The 22,831-nt window shown below is 41.9% G+C and overlaps 1 protein-coding gene across 2 annotated transcripts in view; it reads right to left on the reverse strand.

Annotated features, from left to right (window-relative positions):
• Window positions 1-22,831, reverse strand: part of nt5c2b (5'-nucleotidase, cytosolic IIb) — a 35,151-nt gene extending 12,320 nt beyond the window's left edge. The window contains exons 1-10 of one of the 2 annotated variants that reach the window (XM_083765281.1): window positions 22,634-22,831; window positions 21,163-21,192; window positions 19,883-20,003; window positions 15,449-15,522; window positions 4,069-4,186; window positions 2,873-2,968; window positions 2,671-2,762; window positions 1,555-1,612; window positions 772-865; window positions 22-75 (exon numbers count right to left, since the gene is read on the reverse strand). In XM_083765281.1, coding sequence (XP_083621407.1) covers window positions 22-75; window positions 772-865; window positions 1,555-1,612; window positions 2,671-2,762; window positions 2,873-2,968; window positions 4,069-4,186; window positions 15,449-15,522; window positions 19,883-19,983 — 687 coding nt within the window. In that variant the 5' untranslated portion in view covers window positions 19,984-20,003; window positions 21,163-21,192; window positions 22,634-22,831. The remainder of the gene's footprint in view (window positions 1-21; window positions 76-771; window positions 866-1,554; window positions 1,613-2,670; window positions 2,763-2,872; window positions 2,969-4,068; window positions 4,187-15,448; window positions 15,523-19,882; window positions 20,004-21,162; window positions 21,193-22,633) is intronic. The other variant, XM_083765280.1, reaches the window with a different exon arrangement.

A 22,831-nucleotide genomic window follows, 5' to 3' on the forward strand; every position in this document is an offset into this window, starting at 1 on the left:
TGTAGCACATCTTGTACTTACATCTTTCACAACAAACTTCTCCAGGTTCTCTACTGTCTTCACCTTGAGAGTACCCTGCAACACAATATGTCACATATGGCCATCATTTAAGTACTTTCAACCTGGCGTCCCTATTTTAGGCATGTCATTCCAGGCTAAAACCTTTCTGAGATCTGGTGTCGACATAAAACGTGGTCTAAGAAGTACAGTCGTAACTCAAGTCCAGTTCTGTAAGACTACAGTGGTTTAAGGGCCCTGTTTTGGAGAACACGGTTAACTCTCATGTGTGTTTGGAATTTTGGTGTCAACCGGGTTCCCACACATTTTCAGCAATGAATTTGCAAAACATTTCCATAATATTTATCACAATTTCAAGGCCTAGCTATATAACAATTATTCAGCGCAATAGTGAGTCTAATGCCCAAAGACAGGCAGTGTAGCAAAAATAAAGCATATGAGTCCATTCCAAACCTATCCTAGGGCATAGGATCACGCTTCAGCACGTTGTGAGCTTGTAGATCTGTTATTTTTGTTACATACACATTAGGCTGCAATCACGCAGCCCATTCTGCAAAAAAAACTACTTATTATGTTACATATTTCGTGTAATGTTATACATGTTTTGGAAAATGTTTTTTTTTTTTAATAACCAAATATATATATTTTTCAAAATATTTCCAGGAATTTCACGACCGTCGGAGCCATGTGTCAATGTCAATCTAAAACCACACAAAATGGCACAATGCTTCAGTACATCACACAATATGTCACCTTGAAGTGCACCCAGTCTACAGCATCACGGACATCCTGGAACATGCTCTTGAAGGACATGAAAAGGTCACCGTCCTTGAAGCCAGTCTCACAGCTGGGGGAGATGAGGGAACACACGCACACCCGCACGCACACACGCACGCACACACACGGACACAGCCGTAGGAAGGGCCTCAGCTTTACAAAACACTAGCCATTTTCAAAACACATGTTTTTTTGTTTGCTTTTAAATGGGATAGTCTTCCCTTGTTGGAGGGGTCCCCAGCCAAACAGGAAAGCATTCTCCCCCTAAAAGACCAACAGCGAGGTTTCAGAGGACAAAGGAACATGCAGCCATTCCAATCCAGATTACATACAAACAAGGTATATCTCAAAACTAATCTGAAGATTAGAAAGACACAAAGGATATGATAAATGCTAACTTCTTAGTGATTAGTAATTTATTGTGTATCTGTATAGCTATTACAGTCAGGGGAGGATGCATGCATTTCTATGATTAGGATGAGAAATTAATGACTTATCTTTATAGCAATTGAACAGTACAAGGGTTCACAGATTGAAGTCGTGTACTAATCAGGAATGCAACAATACCCATTGAAATCCATTACATTTTTAGGATAATCATCTACGCTTATGTTTAGTAATTATGTCAGCTGGGCCCTCCATGCAGTAGGGCTGTCTCATCACCTTATTTGGGTTGGCACTGTCTTGTCATTGTGTCACCGTGCCATGTCCATAAATCTGTTTAGCAAAAGACAAGTAGCATGACTAGCATTTTCTTACCTTGCATATCTATCACAGTTGGAGAAGAAATCCACTAGGCAGGCAAAGAGGTAGGTTTCTAAGGAGAGATCATTAAATAAAAAAAAGATTATTATCTTTATTTACATTTTTACCTGCACCGTTAACTTAATGATGCAGGTTCAACTTCAGGGCACTCGGGTGGTGCAGTGGTAAAGTACCTGCCCACCGTTGCGGAGTCTAGGGGTTCAAATCCACCGCGGTACATCCGGCTTTCTCAAGTGTCTATACAAATACACGACGGGAAGTCGTTGGGTGATATTTGTCACTGCAGTGCACATACTCCTACGGACTGGGGCGGCACCTGTCAGCCAGGGAGTGCTGGGTGGGAGGAGTGGGACAGAGGTGCTACATGATACAGGTACATCCTCCCGGTGGGCGATCCTTACTGGCAGGTGAGCCAGTAGGGTACAACAGCAGTGACAACATACAGAAATGTGGGTGGGGAGGAATTAACAACAAAATTGGGGAGAAAAGGGTTAACTAATGCATAGTCCTAGAGACCTCTCAGTGCCTGCTATCCCCCAAGAACGCACAAGAGAGAGAGAGCTTCCTGTTCGTTCTGGCAGGAGAGAAAGGACAGTAGGCAGGTCCGCGGGGGGGTGCCCTGGGCGCGGCGGTCACTGGGGTGTGGTCAGCACTGGTTTGCTGCACCTGGCCGGCAGGTTTCTCACTTCCCTGTTGGCCAGGTGTGGCCTTCTCTCCCGGTGCTGGCTGCGCCCGGGGTGCCTCTCCGTGGACTCCATAGCTGGAAGCCTGGAGGAGAGGGGCAGTGACTTGGCCAATCACTGCTGACCCGCCAACTGGAGAGTGTAGTGGTTGAGGGTTGAAACACTCTAAGAAGGTTGGAGACCACCTGATGACCTCTCTTCCAGGCCAAGGCTTCATCCATTAGGAATGGATTACATTCACATCTTCGATGTATTTACAAACTGGCTACTCTAAATTTAAGAAATTTAAGAATATATGCCGGTTCAACTCAACAACCTTGTCTCTTAATTAAAGTTTGTGTTATACTGGGAGACGCACACACTTGTTTGAACCGGTCTTGAACCCTGAATGCAATCATGCTGTTTCTAATCGGGTTTATTGACCTACCTGGCAGGTTGAAAAGAGTGTTGAGAATATAGAAGCGTTCGGTGTCATCTCGCTGGATGAACTTATTTGGGTATAGCTCCCTTGTTTCAGGGCTGAAAAGGGTAGAAAAATCATTAACATCAGAGAAACGACTATTGAAGGTGTTGTGCAATGAATCAAGGTAATACCTATGGTATTATATTTGTATTTACTGTTAACTCACCCTCGTAGAAAGTTGAACCCATGGACACAGACTAGGATGTTGCCATAGGCATCAACCTTCAACAGGTTACCATACATGGTATCAAACACAAGGCCTCTGGATGTCGGATAAGGGGGGGGAAAAAGAGCACGATTTGTATTTACCACTTCTTACATTATAACAAAAAGGTTTGAAAAGTAAAGTCAATCCATAAAGTTGATGAATCTCATCGCATTTAATTTAAGGTCATTTTTATTTCATGGCTCTTGAATTCTTAACCACTTGAATCCTAGTGACCCTATTCTGGGCTTGCCAGTTGCCATAATACTAGGCAAACATCCTGTAGCCAAGAGATTTGATGCAGAGGGAAAAGAGGAGTGGGCCGTGGATAGACCCCTGGGGGATCACGGTCAATTAAAGGGAAACTTCACCCATTTTGCAAAAAATATATATATGTTAATGACGTTTAGAAGATTTAGAACACTTTCCTGGGGGTCTTTATGTGTATAATATGTGGTTTTAGATATTTTAGATTTTAGCAGTGAGCCCAGTGTCTCTGATGTCATGGACACTGGTCTCACTTACTTCCTGGACTACATGTTGTCTCAGTAAGACAGACCTCCCCCTATCCACAAGGAGGAGCAGTGCACCAAAGAATTATGGGAATTGTAGTCCAGGAAGGTAGTGAGACCAGTGTCCATGACATCAGAGACAACAGGCTCACTGCTACAATCTAAAATAACTAAAACCACATATTACACACATAAATACCCCCAGGAAAGTGATCTAAAGCTTCTAAACGTCATTAACATATATTTTTTTGCAAAAAGGGTGAAGTGTCCCTTTAACATATATTGTTTTGCAAAAAGGGTGAACTGTCCCTTTAATTAGGTAGGGTTTAAGTGATCATATTGATTACAACAACCCTACAGATAATCCCCCCCCCCCCTGTATGAACCTTTCCCCATAATGTGTAGGTATGTAGGTCAACCCCGCAGCGTCTGACCTAAATATGTCGCCATGTTGCTTGAGTGCAGAAAGGCTTTTGATGTGTTGTGAAATAAGAGCGCGTGTGGGAGAATTCCTCCTCGTTTAATCAAGTTCTTACTGGTCTGTGAAGTCATGCTGCTGAGATCAGCGCCCCACATAAAGTAAACACAGTAGCAATCAGATATCATCATCATCATCTTAGGGGGTGTATCTGTGATCGCTCTTACCTGGTGGGGAATGAGGGGTCATAGACGAAGCTGAGCAGCTCCTGGGGGTAACCGATGGAGACAAGGCGCTCCACTGTCAGTTCAAAGCCAAGAGACTCATATTCTGGTGACTTGTACACTGAAATGCACAAGCAAACACACATGCAACAGGGTTAAACAAGATAGTATTGTAAGTAACAAAGTAGAAAACTCTGTCACCTTCTTCACCTATGATACTGTATCAATAGAATATGTTGAAGGATTGTGAAAAGTATGTATAAAATGTTACTCAGTCATTTTAATAGTCTTGGTAGTGTTTTTGTGCAGCCACTAATATGGTCACAAATTATATGTCATTTAAAATGAATGATATAATGTTATCTTATGAAGCAATAGTGTCAGTACTTATACTATTTGTATTGTCTTTGAGATCTAACACACGCATAGTGCATACATTATTTGCTTTGCAATTTCAAGAATAAAAGTTATCTCAATACTTTGCAAATACACATTCTATCTGTAAGGGTTGAGAATGTTCCGCGGTCACAAGAGCCTAAGTGCTGACCAGGTGTAACTCCTAGCTTCGAGAGGAGTATAGTCTTGACTAAAGGCTTGTCGAGTAGATGAGATTTCGGGTTTAAAGATGGGCAAGTTAAAAGATAAGCTTAGTTTTAAGGTTTAGGTTTATATTCTTATAAGGACTTGACTGTAGTTCATAATCCGGCAAAGAATGATTCTGGCACGATGCCTTATAAAAGGAGGAGGTGACGTAACGACTAGGTAGTCGTGACGTCAACCCTGACACTATCATTCCAGTGTGAGCAGAATGTACAATGGCAGTAAATGAAGCGTAGCATGGCGGCAGTCTTGCACGCCTCAGCTGTAATCGGCTGTCAGCTGGCATGTTTCTATATCAGTGGTTCTCAATATTTCATGTCAAGGACCCCAGAAATTATATGTAATATGCCTCCGACCCGCCCATCTGAAAATATATTAAAAAACTGAAACGCTGAAAGAATATATATTCAAAGATTTGAGGCACATTTTCACGATTTTTCAAAAATATCAGACCTACAAGTTCATAGCGCGGCACTGACTCGGTGCCGCACTATGAGCTTGTAGATCTGCTATTTTTCAATAGCTGAAGTATAACATAATGCTTAAAACACCAAAAAGGGTTCCCGCCCAAAATGGGTTAAATACGGCTTTGCATTCACAAGATCTCTGCTTGTCTTGCTGCCTGCTTCGCATCCGCTGCTGCTTAGCTGCCTAGCTTGCTTATGCACTACTATGGCATTCCTATGGGGGTTTTGCTTAACGTTCCCTGATTTTGCTTAGCATGCAACTTATACAAAATTCAGGGAACATCTCTCAGAGCCTTTGACGCCAAGTTTAACTGTATTCCATTTGTTGCAATGAATGGTTAATCTACGTCAACGTGAACTGACTGAACTGGAATTATTGTCCCATGGCAAACTTTGGGTTTCGTTATGTTTGACTTACAGTACAGACAGTCTGCCTTATCCTGACAAACAGTTACACAACCTGTACATGTGACTTTTGTTTCACCCCTTGAACCTCTGTAATGAGGTTACAATATTATGACAACATCTTGCTCCTGGACATACTGGGACATACTGTAACACACACACACACACACACACACACACACACACACACACACACACACACACACACACACACACATCCCTCGTATCAACAACGGCCTGAATGTCCTGTGAGCTAATCCACAGAGAAACAGGATCCGGCGTGAAAAAGGAGCTTGGCTGAAACCCTTAGCAGCAACTCTAATGAACCCTGCGGAGACCAATGACATTTCAGAAAACAAAGCCATCATCACCCCTCTTAAAATAAACCAGATATTTCACCCAAACACTGAGCCAACAGTAAACCAGTGGCAGGTGCTTAAAATAAAAATACAGTACAGATGATGCGAAGTTCAGAGAGTGAGACTGGCAGCGGATTAACATGCTATCCGACACTGGAAAGAGTATTGTCGCTGTCGGACGTAAAACGTTTATGTCCAAAAAGAACCTGTTATCATTAGTCACAGACAGTATCTTGTTGATACTTCTATAATGGCCCCTCAGCCGGGGCGCCTGATGGAGGGGAAAGGAACCGGTTGGAATAACGTGTTCCTTCCACGCGCTACGTCCAACCACCCCTGTCAGGTGTAACAAGGAGCAACTTGGGCACTCATGCATGAAGGAAGCATGAGTTCAAGTCCGTTGCTCTCCCCAGGTTGGGGAGGGTGTGTAAAGCTCAGAATTAGAAAATTGACACAGGGGTGAAACATATAATATATATATATACTGTATATATATATATATATATTGATAAGCCCCACTAACCACATTGAACCTGGCATGGCATCCCGATCTTGTCATTATAGATGCTCAAGATGAATTTTCCGAAATACGTAAAATAGCAGAACTGCATGCTCACAGAGCTTGACGATCTGCTATTTCCGCAAATTTTGTAGTATAAAATAGGGCATTCAGAAAAAATGAAGAAATATGAATACACAGATACATACAGGGTTTCTGCCCGACAGCGACAACATGCCAGGTGTTATTAATATAGATTGTATAATGATGATGTTGCCTGTTTTCTAGTTTCATGGTGGGTGGAGGCAGGCCCTTTGGTGTTTATGTGTTTATGTGTTTATGCTTGGAGGACGGACGGTTGGAGGGAGACCAAATAGGGACGCATCCATTTCTTAAGCCTCTCCAGCTGATCCAAAATGCCGCAGCTCGCTTGGTCTTCAACCAGCCAAAATTCTCACATGTCTCCCCCCTGCTCCGCTCCCTCCACTGGCTCCCGGTCGCTGCCCGCACAGAATACAAAACTCTGATGCTGGCATTCAAAGCAACCAAAGGTATGGCTCCCCCATATCTTGCAAGTATGATTGAACCCTACAAACCCTCCCGTGCACTCAGATCAGCCATCGCAGGGAAGCTGGAAGTACCCTCACTAAAAACGCCGGGACAACGCTCCACACGTCCCAAACTCTTCTCCCTTCTGGCTCCAAAACTGTGGAATGCACTTCCCATTGCAGTCAGAACTGCAGCATCACTCCCAATCTTCCGCCGTAGTCTGAAAACCCACCTTTTCAGACTCCATCATGGCCCATAGCACCCTTAGATAGCATTTATGTAGACTTAGATAGCATTTGATACAGACTTATAGCATGTTATGTAGACAGCACTATAATTGCATTGTATATACCGTAGTCATAGCACGCCATAGTACATATGTATAGCATAGTAGTATATATGTATAGTTTATATGTATAGTTTCATTATATAGATATTCCACTGTTACTTTCTTAGCTTACGCATGTTTCATGATAAATGCTTTTATGTGATGTATTCCCATGCTTTTTGTTCTTGCTTAATGTAAGTCGCTCTGGATTAAGAGCGTCTGCTAAATGCCTAAATTGTAAATTGTGTCCATTTCCAATGCAGCGGTGCAAAATGTGTGTATACTTGTACTGTAGGTTAGAAATGATATCACACGTTTATGTGTACCGAAAGATACAGTGCTGTGCAAGTTATAGCAAGGAAGGCTATAGGATCTTGTCGTGAGCGAATGTATTACATACTAGCCACATTCTTTTTTGTAGTTCAACACCCCCACCCTCCTGTATAGTCTCCCAGCAAGTTAACAGAGAGTTTTGGGCTCGGTGCCCAGAACCAGCATGCAAGACCAGATTCCTCCCTCTACCTCCCTTACCCCTCTCTGAGCTCTGAGCCACCATAAAGAAATCTATTTTGAGAGCTATAACCGCTCTGTCACCTTCTCTATCATCACTCTGTCTGTCTGTCTGTCTGTCTGTCTGTCTGTCTGTCTGTCTGTCCATCTTTCTTCACCTCACGGGGATGCCCTCCTGACTCTGTCCCTGGAAGAAGAGCTTTGGCCATGTCTACTCCAGTAGCTCCCTAGTACAACATTCTCACCTAACATAAATAACAACTAACTAGGATAATACTGTAGCCTGTAACAAAAAGTGTGACTGCCTGGATATGACGCACGTGCATGCAGATGGTTCATTAAAGGGACACTTCACCCTTTTTGCAAAAAAATATATGTTAATGACATTTAGAAGCTTTAGAACACTTTCCTGGGGTCTTTATGTGTGTAATATGTGGTTTTAGATATTTTAGATTGTAGCAGTGAGCACAGTGTCTCTGATGTCATGTACACTGGTCTCACTACCTTCCTGGACTACAATTCCCATCATTCTTTGGTGCACTGTTCCTCCTTGTGGATAGGGGGAGGGCTGTTTTAGAGACAACATGTAGTCCAGGAAGGAAGTGAGCCCAGTGTCCATGACATCAGAGACACCGGGCTCACTGCTACAATCTAAAATATCTAAAACCACATATTACATACATAAAGACCCCAGGAAAGTGTTCTAAAGCTTCTAAACGTCATTAACATATATCTTTTTTGCAAAAAGGGTGAAGTGTCCCTTTAAGGCTCATACATAGTGTGGATTTTCGGTGGTTAGGTGACCACCGAACTACAACATGACGTCACGAGCCGCGGTGAAGAGCAAACCACCGCTCCAGCCCTTCTCTCTGTTTTTACTCACCACCGCACAACGTTATTTCAGCTCCGGTGGTCAGCTCACCACCGGAGCGGTGGTCACCTCACCACCGAAAATCCAGACTATGAATAGGCCTTTAGACAGTAACTACAGCAGCGTATCGGTCACAGTGGCTCCAGTTTACACTGCAAACATAACATATACCTTTTTGAGGGCATAACCAATTACGAGGTTCAGTGTTAAAACATCACAGACAATGGCCGTTCTCAGCTTGGTTATTGTAGTTAACTGTCTGAAACCGAAAATGAGAAACATTTACAGTATGGGGGGGGGGGGGAACAATTAGTTAATTAAAACAAGAACTACAACTAAGCTTGAGTGAAAATCTAAACTAATAGTATTTTAATTCATATAGTTGTATAAATAACTATAGGCTAAAGGAAGATGTATTGTAAACAACAATCAAGACACTGATTTAATTAAGACATTCTATCTAGTCATAAATGGCCATTTCAGACTCCTAGAGCATCTGTGCATTATTTTGCCATAGGAAAACACATGGAGGCCATCTCTATTGAAAGTAGAAGAATGTGATTACAAAGTGTTAGAGCTGGGGGAGAAAGTCTATGCCTGAGAAATGTATCTTTTCTTTTTGTGTGGGGAGGCTGGTCACGGTTGCTTGGCAATATCCTTGGCTCTCTACATTGTATTGGGGCCCTCGCTCCCCTTCTGTACACACATTCTCCTATTTCTCGCGCTGACACTTCACTGACAGCATGTGCATCCCCATAAGGACCCGTCTCCGACCTACATGCATTGCTGAGGGAGCTCGCACCCAAACGGCAACTATCAGTTACCTTTTATCCCTGAAAGCTCTTTTGCTAGATAATTATACTCTCACAAGTCCAAGTGCTTTAGAGTGTCTGTATGGGGTGGATGGGTGTTACACAGCAACAGCAAAGATCGGTTTCAGTTCTAAATGTAAGGTATAATCCACGAACACACTGAAAAACAAACTTGTCCTCTTGCCTGTGATAGGTTAGTAAATGAAACGGTCCCTCATATGAATACAGAGTAGTACAGTACATGAATGTACCCTGCTTTTAAAATGATCCTACTTACTGTAGATGTCACTTAGCTATCGCTATTAGAAACAAACTGCCCTTGTTCAAAAAATGTATACAAATTTAAGTGACAAAAAAAAAGAAACGAACTGCCTTAATTGTGACCAAAGGTCGCAGTTAACTATGGAATTGTGCGTTTTTCGTCACTCAAAATCCCCATACATTGGGCGGTTTTCATCACTAAAAATCCCCATACATGGGGAAAGCCCCCATATATTGTGCCCAGGTCTCGTGACATCACTATGACATCATCACGGATATTATGCCCATATACGGGAATGTCCCCATATCATCAAACCCTGTACACTCAAGACATTGCCCCGCTGGGGACGCTGTGGGTGCTGGGGGTGTGTTCTCTCCTCTGCGTCATCAGTGCCCATACCCGAGGCGGGGTTGGCTAAAGGGCCTTTCTTTGTGGAGTTTGCATGTTCTCCCCGAGTCCCCTAAGGTAGGTACCCCTCACAAAGACATGCAGTAATCCTGGTCTCTAAACTACCTCCCCCTGGCCAGCCGGGGCACCTGATGGAGGAGAAAGGAACTGGTCGGAATAACATGCTCCTTCCACACGCTACGTCCGGCCAGGGAAACTCTCCCTTGTGGGCCTTGTCAGGTGAAAACCCAGACACAGACGTTTTTATTTCCAGGGAGAAAAGGAAAGTCTGGGGCCGAGTCCACTTCAATTCGGCATCACTCTCTGCTGATTTCTGATCGTCTGCACCTTTGTTAAATTGACGCACACACACACACACTCCTCTCTCTCTCTCTAATTAATTAATTAGTCTCATGTCGCACAGCTGTGTCTAGATTCTCACGGCGGATCCTGCCGGGAGCTGCCTATGCCATAGAAAGCATAGGTGAAAAGAAGCAGCTTGGACTCCTGAGTCCTCATGCATAGAAGGAAGCATGAGGTCAGTCCGCTGCACCCCCAGGTTGTCAGAGCTAGTGTAGCGCCCAGGATTACATTAGATAATTGACACTGGGTGAAAATAATAATTGACCTCGCCCTGAAGGTCGTGTGAGGTGTGTGATGTCAGAATTGTGAGATCAGAACAGGCAAGCTCCATATATGGAGATCTGGATTTGGGCCCAGTAGAGGCTTTTATGCTGGTTCTGGACAACTGGCGATCCGACGTGATTTCTGTCTGTCTCTCTGTGTCCCTTTATTCATATGGAGTTCTTGTGGTGGCAAAAATGCATATAAACACTATGGTATTGATTCATTGAATGTAGCCTACTAGTAGATGATACTCTACACTCTAATTACCACCTGTTCCTCACTAACAAACTCATTAGAGACTGCCGACTCATGTGAACCTATTTCAAACTGTGTGAGTTAACTATAGAATAGAGTCCATTTAATCTCTTGTTACTCCTGAAACTCTGTACACTGCTGAAAGTATAAAATATGTGTTGGAGATGTGTGTGGGGAGTTCGGAGGGAAGCTCTGGAGAGTCTCTCTCTGGTGTGATGACATATACAATTTGTAGAGTTTGAATCCTGATGGTTGAGTCCTGCTTCTTCCTGATGTTGCTTACTTACTAATAGTGAGACCATTAATTTCCATTGCATTCTGTGTCAGGCATGCTTAAGTATGAAGTGTGTGTGATATCAGAATTGTGATGTCAGAACAGGCCAGCTCCATATATGGAGCCTGGGCAGGGGCCCTGTCCAGAGCCTGGGCAGGGAGGGGCCCTGTCCAGAAAATTGCTACTGAAAATTTCTGACGAGCCGAAATCATTTCGGCACTACAGCGGTAAAATATGAGTATGAATCGGCCCTAAGACATCCATGCCCCACCCGGCATATACCACTGATACCAGTATACAGTATATATTTATGTGTGTTCCAATGTAGACTTTTACTATTTGTGCAAAACCTGCAGTAACTATAAAGCATTCTGTGGAAAGCTAACAAAAAAAAGAAAAGTAAGAGAACTTTGTTCAGCCTCAGGGAACAATAATCTGGCTAAAGGTTTGCTGTAAAACTAGGGCAGCACTGTGTGTATCTACAATCTAGGACACAATTTGTGTTTGAGCAATAGTCCTATCTGGGCTATATTGTGTGCTCCTTTCCAGAAAATCGAGAACAGATGTTGTAATATTGGCCACAAAGATATGTATAGGACACTCCTAGGGCCATGGGATGGAGCAGCCTGGGCCATGGGATGGAGCAGCCTGAGCTTTGGGCTTTACTTGTCTGTGTGACCCTTAGAGTATATATATTTATAGAGAAGGCACCCAGAGGAAATCTTGAGGCGAAATGGACATAGTGGCCGAATGAAGGTATTGCAGCCTGGCCCCAAACACATGAACGCGCTGTCCGTTGACTATCATTGTACACGTTCACGACGGACGACGCTCGTGCGCGTTCAACGGCAGCGCGTTCATATGTTTGGGGCCACTCACCATTGCAATCCGTCCCAGAATGCACTCTGTTCCTACCCGGAAGGAGGAGTGAATCCGCCTCATGCGCTTTTGAGCAACTTAATGCAAGTGGATGGGAGGAGAACTCGGGTGTCTTCTCTATAGATATATATACTCTATGGTGTGACCTGAGATCAGATTCTAAAAATGTCATAGCATTATTATTACTAGGTATATCATTAGTATCATCCATAATGAATGACATCCTGTCAGACTCCTCATCGGGTCTGAGTTAACGGTTACCATCTCTGCTCATAACAGTGATGGTAAGACAATGGAAAATCACAAAGTTGTTTCAGGTTGCTAATGGTAAGAAAGAAAACCAGGTTGCGCTTCCTCTGGATGCTGCCCTTGGTTTAGGCAGTGGGTGGTATTATTACAACTTAAATAAAAAAACACCAAAGTGGAAATAGCGGCACTCCCAAATATCAGATGCAATTATTCTCATTGTATTGAGAACGCTTACGCGTTTCGGCACTCAGCCTTCGATTTATCACACACGGTATCCTGGCTTAATATATCCAGGATCAGCGATTAATCGTGCCAGATTAATTTAGCCAGTTAAACTGGATATGTTGAGGCTTGATTTGTTTTCATGAAAGCAATGCCACATTAGTTACCATGGAAACTAATGATGTGGACTTAGCCTGCTCCGGACGAGGCTAACAGCCAGGTTTAACCTAATCCTGATGTCTTTAGTGTTCATTAAGCAGTCAATCTGATTTCTTTCCACACTTATTCAATTATTATGTGTTTATGTTGCCTTATTTTTATTAGTCTGCATTAACATATCATATAGGTAGGTACACATTGCCTTTAACATTGACTACTTAAGATATACACACAAAATCAAAGAACAAAAATATATAGGCTGCACAAGTTCGTCATCATGACAGCTTGTGAGCTTATAGATCAGCTACTTTTGGTGAATGTTCCCCCAGATAGGTTTGCCGGGGTGAAAGTATATTTTTGGGGTAGTTAATCATTCAGTCTATTCACTATTGAAAGTATTCTTTCTTTTATTGCAGCAGCAGTATATATTTTAGAAGCTCTAATGTCCCTGCACACAGAGTGAGTTTTTCAGAGTTTTAGCTGCGTTTCTCCATCGGTTTTCTGAAAAACGCGGAAATCTGTGGAATAGATTAGTAAAGATACTGAGATATACAGAAGGGGGCGGTAGTGCAACTATTAAGGATGCCAAAATACCCCACAAAGACAAAGGATCAGTAAATGTGCGCTCCACCACATGGTCTAGTGAGGAAAAACGTGCGCGAGCATTCAGCCAGGCTTTATGATCCTGGCTCGACAAATCCACCCATTCTCAACCTTGCTTGGCTTTAATGGAGCGGAATAAACCAGGCTCTACAGACCAGGATTTAACAAGCCTAGTTTTGTTTTAAATCCTGGATTAGTTCATCCAGGTTTTGTGAAATAGGCCCCTAGGTTACTGACAAACAAAAACAACAAAATAAGAGAAGCTTGTTTACACTAGCCAGGACAATCAAACAGCAGGAGATTGACAATAAATTGTGGTCTGGCAATGGCCGCTCTGTGACACGCTACTGCACCTGACGGGAGCACTGTCACAGCGGTGGCAGGCGTGAAACCCAGAAGCAGTGCAGAGAGACCCGATCCTTGTAAACATTAACACTTGGTTATGAGTGTCCATAAAAGAGACACGTCAACACTTGAGTGCCCATTAAATCTTATGCACAGGGGACAGCAGTGATATGAGAGCGGTGGTCCGGACAGCAACTGTGCAGCCAGTCTGAAAACTCATCTCTTCAGAATCTACCTCAGTGGTTCTCAAACATCTTAATGTAAAGAACCCCCATGTGCCAGCCAGGGAGCCCCACATTTGACAAGTACTGTAGCTCACAATGCATTGTAGATCAAGATATTCTTGAATAGCCAAATCTTTTATAGATTATTAAGTGGATAAAATGGTGCATTTATATATCGCTTTCATCCAAAGTGCTTTACATAGATTGTGCATTATTACATTCACCCATTACACCGATGGCGGGGGAAACCATGCAAGGTACCAACCTGGTCCCTGGGGGTCCCTGGGCCCCATTCTGAGAACCAGTGCTCTACCTCACCGCCTAGCACTTCTGATTCCTTGTATCATTTTGTGTTGCCTAAATTGGAATGGATGCTATCATGCAGATGTATGTTGGTTGTTAAATTATTTCCCAGAAATGTAACGGCGTAAATGCAGGCACATACTGTTTGCTGCTAGTCCACAATGTTGTTTAGACAGATGCTAAACTTTTACCCAGTAATCTAGTTAACTGTAGAACTTAATTGTCATTTGTTGACTAGGGTTATTGCCATTTACTCCGATCTTGCACTCTGGATAAGAGCGCCTGCCAAATCAGACATGACCCACTTCACTGAAAAGTCGGGAATTGTATTTATAGAAATGACAGCTATCATGCCATGGAGCTGAGTCAATATTGTGGACGCACTGTGCAAGCTAGACATGTCAGGGGTTAGGTACAGTGGTGACATGGAGCAAGTTTATGTCCTTTGTTGGTCAGTTTAAAACAGAACATCTCCTCTCCCTGGAAAGTATGCTCAGTGCTCACCCACCCTATTTTGGTCTGGGTGTAAACCCTTTGATGTTGCCAAACTGTTGGAAAGTCCGGAAAATGTTTAAAGTTCTACGCTCCTCTTTTCTATGCTGTGTGACTAGCAAAATCCCCAAATCATATTCTTTAAAAACAAGATGCAGTTTTAGTTATGTATATATAAATATGGAGTCAAGTAGAAAGCATTGTCAAATCTATACCAAACATGTGAGGTCAAAGGAACTCCAGCATTGCAGGTTTTGTTTTCCAAATGCCAAGACTTCCGTCACTTCCGACAAGACACTGTAGAGTCAACCCACATCTAAATGTACTCTGCCACTCACAGAATGATCTCATCTGTCTTTCTAATAGAAGCTCACTTTTACTCACACAAACAGACTCACAAACAGACACACACACACACACACACACACACACACACACACACACACACACACACACACACACACACACACACACACACACACACACACACACACACACACACACACACACACACACACACACACACACACACACACACACGTCTCATGGCAGGTGAGACAGCAACACAACAAATGCAGAAGAGGCAGAAGGTTGCTATGCCAACAGAAGCCATCGTGAAATCGTCCACTGCATCATATAAGATAACAGGCCATATAGTGATGATGGTACGGCTGGGTGGTTAGGGTGTTATGAACTACTTACCCGCTAGAGTGTAATCCATATCGAAGCCAAAGCACTTGATCTTCTCCATTGCCAAGCTTCTGTTGACGAACACTCTAAAGAGAGAAAACAAGAAATATATATATAAGCAGTGGCAAGTTTTGCATTGAATTTGCATTCCACAATAAGTGTTGTGTGTGATCAATAGGAGGGTTTACGCACAGATCTGATCTGCATAGATAACACCAAGATCAGACTATCTATTCTATTCTAAAAGATGGAACCATTTGAAACTTCCCTTGACCTTCTTCAGGTAATTTGACTAGTGCAATAAAGACATTTTCAATTAATAACATGTCAATGTCAATTTAGATATTGTTTGGTTAGGTACTGCAGTTGCAAACCCCATACTACTCATGCCTACTCAGACTTACTTACATCATGTCAGAACAATTACACACCACAACACAGAATTCAGTTTTTAGTGCTGTGGTCTGTAGCTAACATAAAAGGAAGCAGCTCATAAATCAGCCAGGGTGCTGGGAGACCAGTGCGGTTGGAGTGATGGACCATGTTTACATAGCCTGCCTGACACCGATGATCCTGTCATCTCCAGGGAACGGATGGCACTCAGATTCTTTCCCACAGACACAAATACTGCCTGCCATTAGGTAAGCTTATCTATACTGCTTGTGTACCATTACATCTAAATGTACAGTATTTCAGCAGTCTTTATATTCTAGTTTAAAAAGCAGCCACAAATTACTTAGGTCAAAATAATGAAAATAAAACAGTATTTTCCAATAATCTATTTATATATTTATGTTTGACCATTAAGTGTAACTGTGTCTTCAAATATTTTTATGCAAGCCAATATTAAATGATGCTACAGACTGTATAGTAAGATATTATGTAGCTAGCTAGCTAGTAGCAAAAAGAAAACAAAAACATTCTTCACTGACAAGTAAACTTTAAATTGTAACAACAATGTGTAACAACACAGTGACAGTTTAAGTAATTTAGCTGCCAATACTGCTAAACATACAGTACTCTCACACCAATATTGTGGAAACTAGGCTAACAAAGTCATTTCCGACATCACAAATCTGTGTGGCGGTTAAGAACTACCTTGCCGCAGATCCATAGTGAACGAGCTGCCATTTAGATCCTTGCCCAACGGATGACTGGTGATGCATTCTGAGTGCAATTAAACGCAGGTTTGATTTGCTTTTGGCCCAGCAGTCTGCGGTTACACATGGTAGCTTTGGCCCTCAAACAATGCCCCCACTCTCTTTGCTTCCTTGCCATTCAGAAATTTTCTGACTTGTTGCAAAAATGATTGTGGCTATTCCGCGTCATTCTCTGTTGTTGTCTGTTGTCAGTCAGGGTTGTTTTTGAGCAGATTGTTGTTTACTAGGCCCTCAAAGACATCTAGAACGATCAAAAGTCAGGTAGAATCAAGCAAGCCCTAGTCCCAAGCTACTGCCGCTTGAAAAACCAAGGCGCTGGCACTACTTACAGAGTAAATCTTTGAGAAGCAGTTTGTCTTTATTTATATATATATATATATATATATATATATATATATATATATATATATATATATATATATATATATATATAATGTTCATATTACATGTTACTTATGTGAGTGAAATATGAACACATTTAATTCTCAAGACTCTCTAGGACCATCTCAATCTACACACTCATCAGAGCCTTTTAAACACCTTTTAAATACTTTAATCAAAAAAATTACTATAGGATACAAAGACCCTATTCATAGCAGGATTGACTCAATTAATGTTCTTTTGTTTTCGGGATCTGTTATAAAGGTAACTCATAAATGTTAAAAGCCTCACCTTGGTTCAACAGTATAATACTATTGGCAGAGGGGTGGGGGTGTGCAATGCATACATGAGATAGTCAGCCTCGACTTTGGCCCTTCTGACAACACTATTGCCTCAAAAATAGCCCACACAGGACAGCCCACACGTAAAAGAGAATCCTTTAACAATACACTCTCTGAGCACAGCTGTGCAGTGATTAGTGACTAGCATCTTATCTTATGGAAACAGCTCATTTAAAGCCACTACTGAAAGAAAGTTTATCTGAGCAGAGCAGAGCTGTGGGCCTCTGGCTGTGTGACAAATGCATTTTAACAAGTGTCCAAAATATATTGGGGCAAAGGGCAAAATGAATGCTGAAGTCTCAAAAATGGAAGACAGCCTATAGTTTATATCCAGAGTGAGTGCCTTTTCTATATTTCTAACTGTAGTGATGGGACTGTTTCTTCCTCTGCAAGATAACAGTGTATTGAAGTAGACCTTTTTTTTTTATTACTGGCTCTAACTTAATTAAATGGAACTAGCTTGTACAAACAACATTGTGTGACTGCGTGCGAAGGAGAAAGGAGTTACAGCCTGCTGCCTGAGTGGCAGATGCCTGTGTGCAGTCTACAAAGATACTGTAACATGTAGGTGACACTTTTAGAGCTGCTGTTGACATGGGGCTTGCTATGTTATGTAATGGTATGGAATGGAATAACGTCAATTGCCTGCAGACCTGCACATGTCTTTAGTGAGGTTAGACATTGTACAATGGCCAACCGTTAATCACACTCACGTGGACTACTTTACTGCCTCCATCAACCATTTAGCTAGCATGGCCAGAGGGGTTTTCCTATCATTAGATAAATGCATTGGGCGGGGCATTCTATTTTAAATATCTCTCAATTTAGTAATAGTAACTTTTGACAGTTACTAAATTAAGTTTCTGGCAAAACCTTGCAACCTAGTTTAGTTTGTTAATTTTGCCTTAAATACTTATAACCTGCCTATATACTCCGTTGTACGATGGATACTGAAAATAGCCAATTATTTGCGAGATATAGCCTATTTTTTTTTTAGATATATAACATTTTAACAGCTTTTAAATACTTTGAAATGTTTCAAACATTTTTGTCAATTTTCAGCTATAATGAGTGGCATGCCCAAAATAGGGATGCCAGGGATAAAGTGGTTGAAGTAATTACATGAATGTGACTCAGTAATTCTCTGAGCTACACACTGACCAATTTTGCTGTGTGAGCTTCAACAGGAAACTCTTGTAAAAGTCACCAAACATTACAGTAGTGTTAAGTGTGTCTCAAACAGGATGTGTTAACTGAAAGCTGACAAAAATAGCATCATATGAAGAGCACCTGTACTTCTACTGCAGTAGTCTAGCGACACGCCCAGCTGAAGATCAATTCCGTTTTACTAATATGCATTGTTAGATGAAGGGCAATGACAAAGTGATCCTGTTCTAAATGCACCACTCTCTTTATTGATATCCACAACAGTGACACTGCATAATATCATCAAATATTATGCTGGGCTGCACAACAAACAGCATGCATGACCTGCAATACGAACTGGTTGATGTGACCTGTTACAGGTGATCAGATGACCTTGGTATCAAACTATGGAATGGTGGCCCTCGTTACTTATTCATGGTTTAAACTTAAAGCAAAATAAGAAAATGTGTGTCCTAACTTGTGATTTGTAACACATTGTGAAAGGCACACACACTAGCACGTTTCCTAAACAATTAATACAATATGTAAAATGACGATGCTTTAGTAGCATTGTTCCTGCTGTTCTACATACTGCCAACCAGGTGAAGAAATCACAGACTGAGGCTTTTACCTTTGCTTGTATGAAATATCCGAGACTATTTGGATTTTATGGAAGATGCTAAGTTCTGAACATGTTAATATAAAATATTAACCGGAAGTAGCCGATTGTAGATCGGCTACTTTCGCTGCGTAAAATGCATCCTTCCATAGAAGACATGACTGGCCTATATGGAATCCAAGACTGAAATCAGTCGTGGCGACTGAGAACTTGAATCCATGCTTATTGCATACCAACCATAGACTGTAAAAAATATGGACAAAGCGTTCCCCGGGTCTAACATGGACGTAAAATGAAGCCTGTTATTCCTGCACTGTAAGTCGCCATCTTTCTAGATCCGTTTTGGCCCAGCTGGCCATTGGCTGGCTCCGTTTTGGCCCAGCTGGCCATTGGCTGGCCCAGACAACGAGGCGGGACTTCCCCCCTTCTTCTCCGTTGGTTTTTATTTTGACTCGAGTGGGAGGGGAATCCCGATCATAGACTGTAACGGTAGCCACGCCCCTCAGAACATACGCGACTTTATGGTCATTTTTTTTATTAATAGGACCATAATTTTCCAAAAATAATATTATGACATTAGAAATGAGACTTTAAACTAGTGACTGGAAGCAGAAAGTATTCATGACCATGTTTATTAAGGTAATACAGTCTAGGTGAAGTTGGGCCCAAATACATGGACTTCTATGGGGCTATGGGTTTTTCTGGGTCCAATGACAGCGCCACAACAGGCCATTATATGAACTACGATTTCCTTAGTGGCTTCACAAAATATCTGTCTGACTGCCCCCCTGATACCAACCTGTGGAAGGCCTCTCTTCTGTACTTCTTCATAGCCAGACCATCCATGTTGGCTGGCAAGTCTGCATAGTTCTGCAGTCTGTCACTCCATGAAGTCGTCATGTTCAAAACCTATTCAAAGTCTGGAATGATTGAAGGGGGAGGCATCATCAGTTAAAGCATAATTTTGGACCACACTCAGTAAGGCAATACTAGATCAACAACAATTAGCCTAAACACAATTTTCTGTGCTCATTGAATTCATATATAAAATCACGCAATCGTAACTTCATTTAAGGACTTATGAAAACAAGATACTTTACATGAAATTGAAGAAATAAAATACAATAAGCAACAAAAATGTGGTATTCACATTAAACAAATATACAAAAATACTAATACCACTCAAATTCACTAATCACTACTATTATTATTATTAGGCTAACAATAACAACATGCCAGACTCATATCATGTATGTCAAATATTTGAGTTTGTGGGAAGGATTACAAAAGGCATTACAAACTTTGACGATAAGAATTTGGACCTAATTTAACCCTCACTCTAGAGCACAGAACTCAAATACGGCAACCGCATGCGTGTTGGCATGCACCCACCCACAAGCACATAAAATCTAAGTAGTCATGTATGTTTATGAAATAAACCTCACCCACAATGGATCACAACAGCTTATCAAACAGTGACACAGTGGTGTTGGCATTTCCTGTAGCTTAGATTCTTCACTATGTTGCTAGGGGAGGTATAGTTCTGTCTGTCCTGTCATAGTCAATTAACCAATTCATTGTCTCCGCCCATCCGGCCCTGTGTGAATGTGCGTGTGTGTTTGTCTGTCCATCTGTTAACAGGTCATCACCGGCACCGTTTGACTGATCGGTGCACTCACTCCCTGGAGGCCAGAACAGAGCCACTTGCCCACCTTTGTCAAATTGGCCAACGGCAAATGCAAAACACATTTTGGGATATTTCTCCTACAGATTTTGTCCAAACATCACGCAAATCGGTACACGTTATCTCCACATTCATGTGATCATGATTTTTCATATTGCCTCCTGATTGGTTAAGATTGGCATCTCAAGTTTGCATGTCTGTGCAATAACTTTATCAACATTAATCAACTCAACTCAAAACCCTCAACTTCTACAGATTCCACTCACCTCTATAATGAGTGAATTCCATACATTTCTGGCCCACAATAACCTACTGTACCTAACCTGGCTCAGGCTGAGACCTTTTTCTAGTTGGTCAGTGTGGTCTTAACTCAATCAACCAGTTCTCAAACTCACCAACTTGAAAAGACTGCTCTCCCAGCTGCCCTGCATGATTGTATGCAAACACAAATTTACAACTATTAGTTTACAAAGAATTTCTTTAGCAAGCCCTTGGTGAGGGGTGGAGTAGGGGTCAGTCCTATAAACAAGGGAAGGAACCATGAGCCACTGAAACTGTATTAAAGTGGTGTTATCTGGCAAGAAAACGGAAATCAAATTAATATAATCTACTTCTGCGACAACGTCAATGTTAAAGCACAAATCCGTAGGCCTGATGGACTCCATGAGGACATTTAACAATATGACTATATTTATTATATATGCCTCAAAATATACTATATCTAGGCTATCTAAGACAACATCCACATTAAGAGAAAGAAGAGTAACCCCCTCAATCCACTGCCACCATGTTATCATCTCAAGAGATTTACAACCTTGTTTCCAAGAGGAATGGCTGGACTATGGATTAACTTGTCAACAGCAGGAGTTTTCCCCCATACACATTTTCTAACCTTAGATTGGGGGTGGACTGGAGGAAAGGCTGAGGTCAGATTTCTCAACCCCCATGTCTCTCACAAATTCAAACAAAATAGCTAACGTGGAGTATGTCAACATATCAATATAATGTTATAGTACATTCCCAGATGTTTGATTCATAATTTCCTACCACTGTCTCGGGTTTCCACACAGGTAGGCTATAATATGAATGGTAGCCTATACTATGAATGGTGTTGCAATTTGCTGCAAGTGAGATCTTAAATTCTTTAAATTGTTTGAGACTGAGGGTATGTTACTGTGTGTTTCTTTTATTTTTTTAGCATTTCAGACATGACACCATTGGACATTGGGGCTGATTGTGGGTCCAGTGGGGTCTGAAGGGCGGTCTGGTTGGGACCATATAGATGGGACAGAGACTCCCAGAATTGAGCAAGAAAACAGCAGCCCCTGGCTGGCTGCACTGCAGTGGGAAAAGACGAAGCCATGGAGGCAGTGAATGTCGTAAAGTGAAGGTAAAAGGTGAAGGCAATAGGCAATTAAATGTAACAATGTGTAATTGTCAATACAATGGCATGTGCATGTTTAAGCGGACGAGTCATTGTTCATTATAATATGATAATAAAAGCTTTAAACCCCGGACTATAGCGACGATACAAACAACAACAGAATGCCTGCACTGAACTACAGTTCAGAGTTCTGTAGCTAACAGCAGAAAACCTTGCTAGCTGTGCTGGCTAGCAAAGGTCTAACGTTTCCGTAAATATTTAGCACCCTCCTCTAAAGATGCGTTGCACTGTGACACCATTGTACTCAAGCAGCATTTTTGCTCTCGTTTGATAGCGTTGACTGCGCGGACAACAAAAGGCGTTTGGTTGGAGACGTGATAGATATCCCGGCTAACATTTGACTGATGATAGCATTGATGCGAAAACAAAAGCGGATTCCGGCAGTAGCGGTACAATGTAGCGTCTTATGTTACTGTACTCACCACTGCTTTCCTCAAAAAAACAACTGCACTGTGTGAGGAGGAACTGGGGATGCGCTTCATGCACGATCAAAGTAGGACAAAACCGAAAAAGTTTAAATTCTAGCTGGAGAAAAAGAAAAAAAGACAGGCAGTAATAACACCGCTATTATAGTCAGTGCACTAGACAGCAATGACTGTTTTCCTGCCCTGACTGTCTGG

The sequence above is a fragment of the Protomyctophum parallelum genome, assembly GCF_964188405.1.
Source record: "Protomyctophum parallelum genome assembly, chromosome: 5".
NCBI lineage: Eukaryota > Metazoa > Chordata > Actinopteri > Myctophiformes > Myctophidae > Protomyctophum > Protomyctophum parallelum.